The sequence below is a fragment of the Rhea americana genome, unplaced genomic scaffold (genome assembly GCF_003343005.1).
Source record: "Rhea americana isolate MKP2758 unplaced genomic scaffold, rheAme1 scaffold_77, whole genome shotgun sequence".
NCBI lineage: Eukaryota > Metazoa > Chordata > Aves > Rheiformes > Rheidae > Rhea > Rhea americana.
Genome location: NW_028186945.1, coordinates 449,264 through 459,882, shown reverse-complemented (window position 1 = coordinate 459,882; position 10,619 = coordinate 449,264). Strand labels below are relative to the sequence as shown.

General features: G+C 44.5%; 1 protein-coding gene across 2 annotated transcripts in view; it reads right to left on the bottom strand.

Annotated features, from left to right (window-relative positions):
* Positions 1 to 10,606, bottom strand: part of NKIRAS1 (NFKB inhibitor interacting Ras like 1) — a 12,109-nt gene extending 1,503 nt beyond the window's left edge. The window contains exons 1-3 of one of the 2 annotated variants that reach the window (XM_085322427.1): positions 9,807 to 10,606; positions 9,076 to 9,220; positions 1,794 to 2,035 (exon numbers count right to left, since the gene is read on the bottom strand). In XM_085322427.1, the coding sequence (XP_085178553.1) occupies positions 1,794 to 2,035; positions 9,076 to 9,169 (336 nt within the window). In that variant the 5' untranslated portion in view covers positions 9,170 to 9,220; positions 9,807 to 10,606. The remainder of the gene's footprint in view (positions 1 to 1,793; positions 2,036 to 9,075; positions 9,221 to 9,806) is intronic. The other variant, XM_085322426.1, reaches the window with a different exon arrangement.
* Between the last annotated feature and the right edge of the window lie 13 nt (positions 10,607 to 10,619).

The window sequence follows — 10,619 nt, the reverse complement described above, 5'->3', positions numbered from 1 at the left end:
CTTTTTGCTATGGAGACACCTGCCTGCCCTTCCCTGGGATGTCTCCTGTTTCTTTCCAGCTATAGATGTTTTGTCCTGTTCCTGTAGTTTAAAGCTTCCTTTCTTTTCTATAGCAGCACGTGGCATTTGGATAGACGGTCTTTCCCTTTGCAGAGGCTTTGAAAGGCTCTGTAATCTTCATATGCAATTACCACCTGCTCCAACTGAATTTTACCTATGGTTGAGTTCTGTCAGTGTGAGAGAACACAACTTCTATTTGGTATAAAATTTGGCCAGACTTTAAGGTGCATGCTGGAGAACTGCCACAACCAGCAGAGGCAAGGAAGCAGCCATCAGTGTCTTCTGTCATCTGCCAAACAACAGAGGACTGTGTCACTCAACAAGGTGAGGTTTTGCCAGCTCTGAGGCACCACCATGTGTGGAGATAAAGCCTTAATTCTGTTAAGGAGACATTATAGCAGAGCCCAGGCCATAAGCCTGTTGATGCTATCTAAGGACTCCTGGGCTCACCTTCTAGCCACTTCAAAGCTTGTTTTATATTGAGTGGAAATCTCTGTGATGGAACTAATTTTATCTAGTTTATTGTGAGCACCACTATTTCCATTACATCATTCTCAGCCAAGAACACCACAACTTCCAGTTTGCACAAAGGAAGAGCAAATTGGCAATTTTCTAAAAATACCTGCATGCAATGAGAGAGGAGRTCAGCAGCACACAAGAGCAGAGACAGACATCCTGCTGGGGCTGTGACTCTGTCTCTCTGTATAAGAGCATGCCCTAACGTAACAAGTCATGGCCCTTGCAAAGCACAGTGCCTGGGAAAAACTTCCTGCTTGTCCGCTTCTCCTTACCCTGCAGGGAAGCTATGACTGACTGCAGTAACCCTGTTATACATGACAGCCTGCAGCTCCCACAGGCCCTACCAGCTCTACCTACCAGTCTCCTGTGACTGYGTGTTAGGTTTCTGTTAATCTGTGAGCCTGCCTTCTGTGTGCTGTGAGTACTAAGCAAGTTACGTYCTGGAAAGTGTCTCCCTACTGTTATCCAATTAATTCTTTATGCACTTTATTTTTTTTAACAGCATAAACCAGACATTTGGAGATCTGTAGGCTAAAGACATTTAGCAGGGAAAACTACTACAGAATATAAAGATACTGTAAGAAAAACCATAATGGTAATGCCACATGCAAGTTGTATTTGTTTAGCTAAGCTGGAACACTGTCAACTGAAAACACTAGCTGCTTTCTAAGGGAAAATAGAGCAGTCATTTCACACAATTGAATTGATTCAATATGGTTGTTAAAATACATTAAAGCTGCTTTGCCAATTGACTAATGTCTGGGAGACCCATTGTCAATTACACTAGTTGTAAGCCATCAAGTACATGAATACAAAACAAACAAAGATAATGCCCTTCGTCACATTATTCTGTGCACTTGACTTCCCATGTACAATGTCTAAAAAAACATACGAACTGCACCGCTGCGGACCATATGTTTTATTAGTCATAAGTGTCCTGACTTAGGCATTCAGCTATTTGAATTTTAGCTGAAGTAGAGGAAGTAAGGGAAAAATCAAAAACCACATACACATTCTTTTGTGTGACTTGCATGGCATGTGAATTAGGCTTCCCCAGCATGAGAAAGCTTTCTTTTGTTGGATTGCCCAAGGCTGTGGTTAAATTTGTTTTCCTTTGTATGCAAGTTTTACAGAAACAAAATTCATGCTTTGCAACCTTACTTCCTATCAGAGATATACAAATAAGCCACGCAGTTAAGGCATCATGCAGTTACCTCCTTTTTGTCTCTAAAGACGTCGATCTCTTTTTTGAGCAGTTCAACCCTTTGGAAAGCTTCAAGGCTGGTCACAGCATACACGAGAACAAAGCCATCAGCAACAGAAAAATAGTGTTTTGGCAATTCTACACCTTCCTGCAGACCCCTAGTGTCATAAAGCCGTAACTGTTCCTTTACGCCTCGATCTGTTTCCACCGAAGCCAAATACACATCTTCCATTGTTGCACCCTCTTCTAAGCCTGTTTTAAAACAAGCAGGAACATTGAACTGTTGTAACTACAGCGGCACTATAAGAATTACTCACACTGCAGTAAAACTTTGCATGATAATAGCTTTCGGTGCATACTCTTCTAGGGTGACTTGACCTGKACTGAACCTTGACCATCATCCCCACTGACAGACTGTATTCATAGATCACCATGCCAACTATTTACAGTAGTGACACTGTTTAAATACACCCATCTGATATATATGGTTATGCCTGTAAAATTAATCCATACAGCATGTAAATTCAGGATGGAGTAAGCAGCTCTTCCCCCAGGTTTTCCAGATCCCAACCACTCAGTGTACCACGTCTATGCCAAACATGCTGCAAATAGGCCTGCCCAAACATACCCTCTAGGAAGGACAGCCAAGGAACAGCAGATAGTCAAATACTAACATCTTGAGCCTGCTTTTTTTCTTCATGCTGGGCTGGATCATACTGCAGAAGCAGGAGCTCAAAGAATAATTCTGGAAATTAATGTGTGTACTGGTGGTACAACTATGCAACAAGTGAAATCAAGCCAGCAAGGGAAAGGGATGTTTGCATGCAAGCAAAGGTGCATGCTGTGTTTATTCGAATACAGAGTGAGCTTTTTCCATCCCTTRGGGATTTAAAATGACTCAGATTTGCTAATAGGAGCAAGCTTATTTACTGCAGGGTAAGAACATGCATAAGGTAACAAACTTTCATATATATCACCTGCTCTATGGTAACTATCTGCATACTGGTTCTTCTTCCTTCCTCTCTCCCTGGTAAACATGAGGTAATTCAAGGTAGCTTTGAACTGATTAAAACTATTTTTCCAAGCCAAAACTGAAAACACGTGGATCAGCTTAGATTCATGGTCACCCTGAATGCGAGCAGATAGGGTTACAGGTCCCGATACACTATCTGTAGCATAGCTGGGTCACTTTCAGAGTCAGCTTTAAGTTTTCAAACAAACCCTCTGCTAGCCATGTTTTTGCCTCCACTGCACTCCGATATACATGGATTGTTTGCTGTTGTACGGCTACTGATGAGCACTGCATTATTCTCTTTGTCTGCCAAAAAGGAACCATATTAGTGCATTGTTTAAGAAAACACCAGGGATTATGCAGACTCTGAAAATAAGGATTTTTCTATATTCAATGACACTATTCAAAATACTTCACATTGACAAACAAGCTGAAGAATTCCACCCACGCTGATCATTTCCCATGATGTATGCAACATTCCTTTGCAGAAAAGTGTCACAAGCTATTCTCTTTGCCTCTCTCTGTGCACTCTTCATAGATAAAACTTCAATAGGTTTGCTGCAAACTAATTTATTTTGCTTCCAAATATAGCCACATTAATATGAGAGAGCAAAACTAACAGCAGAAAGGCAAAACAGAAAGGTAAAAAAGAAGCATGAGCATATTCTGAGTGGTTGTGAAGTGTGTTACAGGGACATTTTTAAAGACTGAACTAGGTAATAGAGCCTTTTCTGTATTTTTTTTTTCTTGCTCTGCTTTACTTTATTGTACAGGCAGGTCAAGGAAGTATCTAGCATGAGTAAGTATTACTTTGGCAAGCAGGAATGAACAATAAAGTAGCTAAGTTTTCTTTCTGGAAATCAATGAATAATGCTGTATGGATTTTTACTACCTAAATGCTGCGTAGTAACTTAGCAGTCTTTAATATATCCATAGTCTCCCGTGATGGTTTCTTCCTAATAGCATTAAAAGTAGCAGTGAAAATAATGTCTTTTAATATCCTGCCTGAAAATGAGGAGGAAAAATTAAGACCTGGGAGGTAAACCAGCAGAGTGCAGCATCACATTTTGACAGGAAATGGAAAAAAATGTCCTTGGAGGGAACTGAAAATCATATATCAGTATTGGTTTCCAGAGGTGAATTTTCACCTACATACCTACATACATCAGGGAAAATAGTACATGCAAGTAGATTACTAATCAAATGCAGATAATTTTTAGATATAACTGTGTCACCTTATTATAGGCCATGGTTCTAAAGCTCAGACCATGCAGTAGCTAAAATCTTGCTCACAACAATATTTACACTTCTTGTTAGTACAGTCCTCTTTAAATATTTTCCTGATCTCCATTCAGATGTGCACAGGACAAGTTGTAGTATGAGCAGCAGAATTAGTTAGGAAAGTTCAGTGTCCAAGGAACATGCCTTGTATCATCCCATCCTCCCCATCACAAGTGGCCCGGGTCTCCCTTCCTTCACTTGGTGACCCTAGCCACAGTGCCTCAGGTGTCCTTCTACATTCACATCCTGGATGGGCAAGGGCAGTTGGCACTGGGGAGTTAGACAGACAYTGACTGCCTTGCAGGCTGCTGCCAACTCAGCTAGGTTTTCCCTAGCAGAGAGCATTAACATGGGTCTGTTCTCTCTATCCTGCCATCAGTTTTTCTAAACTTACGGAAACATATTTTGAGATACTTACTGCTGTGACACAGATGAACAGGCAGATGGAATCAGCTTTCAGGTTCAGAAGCTATGCAGGAAAAGGGGAACTAACAGATAGTGACCAGTCTCATGGTGTCTTCGGAAACTAGACTAGTGATGAAAAAAGTTGAGGAGGGAAGGGAGGGATAGAGAGGAGATTGATACCATTGTAGCACCTATGTAGCTCCTTACACCTAGGTAGCTGGCATAAGTCTCAGGAGAGGCAGAAAGTCTTCATCTGTGTTACCAACTGCTGCCATAGAGGAACTGTTTGGGGAAGCCTCAAACATAACTTAGGTGATGCTTCAACCTCTAGTGGTTTCCCAATGAGGAAAAAAAAGAAAGAAAGAAAGAAAAAAAGGCTCAACGTACTAATGAATACCACAAGCAAGCTAGGCCRGCTATTGCAAATATCAAAATAAAGAAAAATTTCAAGACTGATGGAGTTTCAGAAGTTCTCAAGTGATGCAGAAACATAAATGCAATGCAAAGTTTGTTTCTTCTTTGGTACTTTTGGAGATCTCACTCTTATATAATCTCTCCTTTTCCCTCCCCTACAGGAATTCAGCAAAGAGCTCCTAAAGCCTGCTGTTCCATGTATTTGTACAACTGTAGCACAGCAGCCTTTATTTACTTAGATCAAGTGACAGCATATTGGTTGCTCAGAGAGGTTGTGTGTCTCCATCCTTGGAGATATTCAAAAGCCATCTGGATAGGGTCCTGGGCAACATTCTTTAGATGACCCTGATTAAGTAGGGGAGTTAGACTAGATGATCTCCAGAGATCCCTTCCGTTCTGTGATTCTGTGATAACAGAGGATTCCTGATTCAGMGGAGTACTGGACAGGCTTTAACAGGCGTTGGTCCAATTGGATTCAGCTACTAGATCAAGTACTGGTCCTACCAACTGGTAGCCACATTTGCCATCCTCTGTTCCATACATTCACCTCCATTTTCACTAATTTCTAAACTGGGAAGTTGACTGTAGCTCTGTTAGGAGGTAGGTTAAAAAAGAAAGACCTAAGAATGTGTGATTTTGATTAATTAGCCTCCACATATTTGGAGCTGTCAAAGTCTTTCAGCCAAAACCCCAAATCCCTCAAACTGAGGCCAAGTGAGGAAAATTCTCTCTCATTATAGATTCTACCACAGTAATATATAGTGTTTTCATTCCCAGTTAGTAAGATGATTTGCAGTACCTGCTTATGAATAACCTGAGCATATAGTCTCTTTATGCYGTCAGGAGGAAGAGATAAGGAAGACAGTATTTTCTGCAGGAAGAGTTTTCAAATGTTTCTGCTTAGCCGATAAGCTTTACCACAAGTTGAGAGGCCAGAGACATTTTAAAGGCAGAAGGAAGACTCCTTGCTGAGCCATCATTGAACTGGTTAAGGAAAAAGCCCACCATCTTTACAGACATCTCCCATGTCAAAGCCAGCAACTTTCACATTAGCTCTCTCAAGAGAGCTCAGGCCAGCTGAAGGGACAAGCTTCCGACTTGACAAGTTCCTCAAGATAATCAAGACAGTCAAGGACCCATTGCATGAGCAAGGAGAAAAGACTGGCTATTCCTTCTTTAGAAGTGCAACAGAAGGTGGAGGATTTGGACGAACAAAACACTGAAGCSACAAAAAATGAGACAGTCACATGTACCAGAAGGCCACATGCTTGTGTGCAACTTTAACAACTTGGCCGCCCAACCCACAGCAATATTGTCCCTGTGTGACTCAGAGATGAATATACACACATTTCAAACATCTCCATTCAGGTTTTGTTTGATTTCCCTCTCAACTGAGCCAGACAGGCTGCCTTGCAATATGTACATTACTTTAGAAGGCTCTGACCACCTCTCATCTTTTTGCCCTGTCTTGCATCATAGGGCCCCAAGGCAAAATACCCTTCTTCTGGTTTTAAAGCCTAGCATAAACTCAAATATCATCCTTTGTTGCTCAGAAGTTCCAGGGATGGAGATCTTCGTCTTATAGAGGAAGATCTAGTTGTTCCCTCTCTAGCAATTTTTTCCCTTTGACCTCAAACAATCCTGGTGCCTTTGCGAGACTGCTAGTGGCTGACCATGTAAGAACTGCAACACTTAGAGCCTTTATCCATGACAAGCCAGGAGAGATGAGGTGCAGATTTTTCTAGGAAAAAACACACCACTACTGGGTCTACAGCACCACCACCAAGCACATGGCTAGGAGCACAGGCTCCCAAGCCAAGGGCTTTACATAGCAGCATGAAAGCTCCAAGGACACTTAATCACTTCCCTGATAACAGCTGTGCCACCACTCCCTCTTACAGAAAAGTCAACAGGAGGCACATTCACACTGACATAGACTTGTGGCTGATTTACCACTAGGASGAGACCACAGTATCAGTGGCTTGGACATCTCGGAGGATGACGTTGGACTTTGTTCTCTGAGCCTGCTACCAGATTCAGTTGCTCCCCTTGTAACTGCAAGGAGGCTATGGATGCTGACAAGAACGAAGAGGCTACATGCGTGAGCTCAGCAGTCTTTCTCACTGCACCGCATCTCCAGTCCTCAGCCCAGAGACCAACAGAAAGCTGCTCCTGACGTCAGTCAGGAAGCACAGGTTTTGAAACAGCTTGTGCCCATGTTGCTGTACCTGGTGAGCTGCCTTGCTAGTTGGCTCTGAACAGATAGGCTTTCAGCAAACACACTAGTCCGTTCTGCCTCCTGCCAAAAAGGCCAACAGCCAAGATGCCAGCTTTCTGGAGCTCACAAGGTTTAAGAAATAATGCTCAAGACTGAGTAATCGTACTTTAAATATGAAGGGGCCATGCCTGTAATAGTAACACCAGCAATAGACTGGGGCATTTTAGAGCAGTTGAGCAATCAAGCAGTTGCCAGTTCTGAAACTGTTATTGCCTTGTAGGTCAAAGACCCTCCTGTCAGTGTCCTGCTTCTGCATTTTTATACTGGTTGGAGCAATAGCTAAGGATCTTCTGAAAATCTTTTCACCCASGTGAATTCAAAAGAGCTGGACACTGGCCATTCACTCCCTGGGGCTGCAGTGGCTCTGTATGAGCCTACCCCATACTCTGATCTTGACTTTACTACCTGATGCATTTCTCTGAATATCTTAGGAATAAAGTTGGACAAAAAGCACAAGCAATGAGAGGCTGCTTCTTCCCTCTCTTGCACCCCACTTCTGCTAGCAGCTGCTCCCTCCCCTACTATTAACTCTGAAAAATGACAGCAGTGCTGCAGCAAAGGAAAATGGATCTTTTCAAGAAAAGAGGGGGAAAAGTCTGTGTTGCACAATCGCTGAGTAGGAGCAGAGCATTAAGAAGTGATAAAGGGACATTCACAGCTAAACCACCAACACGAGGCCTCTCCCTGGTTATGTCAGTGAGTATCCGTGATGTTATATAATCATGTTGCTGGCTGCTTCCATAAATATCTCTGATCAGTAACACCCGGATAGCCTCCCTACCTCAGTTACTAATAGGAACTAGGGGCAGGAAGCAATGAAGAGCAGTAAGATTTAAGCAACGTGGTCTTGCCCATGCTGCTTTGACAATCAGTTCACAGTAGATAAGAGGCAGGTTAGCAGTAAAGGAAAAATCCTGAAGATACATGTTTTGCAACTTCCATGCTGATATACTCCAAATGCTACACAAGGCAATGTGCACAGGTCATGGTAAGATGCTGAAAACAGATGCTGCTACAAATTAGAGGAAATCCTCCTCTTAACAGTATTACAGATCACACTGCAAATTCATCCTATCCACACATGTTAAAGGAACAGTGCTTGCAAAACACAATTCTACAAATTCTAATATTTATCCAGTAACTTATCCCTACACTTAATAAGCAATTCCAAACAAAAGATACTAGTCCCTTGACTGGACACCCTCTGTGAAATCCCTTAGCTTCATTCTTGGTGCCACCCCTTGTCAGGTGAGGCCTAACAGATTTTGCCCCCCTTCTAAAAGCCAAGTCAAGTGGAAGTAGAGGGAAACAAGCGGGCTTTGCCTTCATTTTGTTTCTTTTGTGCACAGCAAGTCTCAAACAACCCCTGCTCCTGTCTCAAATTGCTTTCCATGGGAGGATTTCTTACACAGCTGGAAAACTCAGCTCTTACATTTCAGAACAGAACATGGAATCTCAAGCAGAGTTGTTTTTCTTCCCAGCGCTTTGATTAAATAGTAGCCGAAAACAAGCAAAATAAAGTTTTAAGAAGGCTAGGCAAAAGTCTAAACAGTCTCTCCACTTATCACATGAGGTATTTTTCAAGCATCTAAAGCATCTTTCAGGGAACAAGATATTTCTTACATAAATAGGCAGCAAGCACATCGTCTGCTTTTTGTGTTTGTTTCTTTTTAAACACGCAGGTATTTTAGAACTGAGAACATCAAGAAAAGAGTTCTCTTCCAAGCCATCTTTAAAAAGTCGTAAATAAGGAACTAAGAATGTCTAGAACTGCTCGGAAACGAAACAAAACCACATTCATTTCTTCCTTCACCTCAGTGGAGTTAGCAGTCCTCAGCTTTGGGGCCCACACCGAACAAGATTTTGGAAAGGAAACAATCTGAGAAAGTAAAAATATCTCACCAACAGTATGTTTTCCATAGAGAAGCTGCTCCAAAATCGCAGTTTTTCCCACTGACGCCATTCCACAAACCACCACCTTGTAGCCCTTTCCCATCTTTTTCAAGATGGCAGAGTCAGCAAATAAATCCTGTCCAAACACAGGAATCTGTTACACTTGTGTGTTAGCAGCACGCAGGCACAGACAGAAGCAAAGCCCGCAAAAGGCAAAAGGCAAAATGCTTAGCAGTGGGTGACGCTGAAGCACAGCTCCCTCTCATGTTTTCATCAGCCACTGATATTTTTGGGACTACAGTTTCCTCCCACACCGTTTTTAAGGTTTTACGCTATTGCCATTGGTACAGATGCTTAACTCCAACCTCAACAGCTGAACAGCTGACATGGGGTCCAAGGAGGCTGCTTGCGAGTGCCTAAGTGTGCGCGCTTCATTGCCAGCCGTCCGGGGCAGGGACCGTGCTAGCTGGTGCGTGTGCACGCAGCAAGTCTTAGGTTATCGGGCTTTGTGTTTTTGCTACAGGCCTGATGGTATCTGGTAGCAGGATGGCTTCTGGAAACGTGACAAAATAGCAGTTCCTTCCCCTTTATTTTGTACACAGAAAGTTTCTAGCTTTTACAGAGTAGAAGCTAGAAAACAGCAGCATTAAAGACAGAAGCACAGGAAAGCRAACGCAAAAGCATAAGGTTTATTGGTCTGTTTCAAAGCAGCAGGGGTTTGGGGGAGGGCAGACTCCCACCTAAGGATGGCGGGGTTAGCTTCACCAGGAGTTGCTCCAGGAGCCAGCGGCACTTCCTTCTGCAGGTGAGCCATCGCAGGGCCGCAGACCCCACACCGTCAGATCCTCGCGCGGATCGGACCGGGCTGGCATGCAGTGAGCTGGAGGAGCACTTGTGTGGGGGCGGGAGCGAGGGGCTCGCGCCGTCCTGCTCGGCTCCCCGTCCAGCCCAGCGCTCCTTCGCGCGCCGCGCTGCTCCGCAACGCAGGTCACCCGCAGCAGCGGACTGGCAGCCGGCGGTGACTTCTAGCCGGGGAAAGCCGCGGCCCCGTCGTGACAACCCGGCAGGGCCCGAGGACGGGCACGAAACCCTCCGGGGCTCCAGGACCCGCTCTCTGCCGCCCTCAAGACTTCGCCGCCGCGGGCGCGCGCTCGTGCCCTACGCCGTGGGGACGGGGATGGGGACGGGGATGGGGACGGGGATGGGGAGAGGACCCGCTCGGCCCGCTGGCACCCCCTGGGCCAAGGCCAAAGCCGGGCCCCCGCTGCCCGCACCGCTCCCGCTCACTGCCGCAGGCAGCCCCGGGCCTGCAGCACCCAGGCACGGGCCCGGTGCAGCCCACGCGCCCGCTGGCAAGGCCCTCGGGTGGCTTATCTATTTATTTATTTACCAAGGATTTACAGTTTCTTTTTAGGATTTTAGGGGGGGTGAGTAGTTTTTTTAAAGGAAAACATTTTCGGGATCTTTTTAATGCCATTCCCCCCTCCCCTCGCCGTTTCCTCACCCCCTAGCCAGCTGGGGCTTTTCTGGAGGAGGTGCTCGGGGGTTCCCGC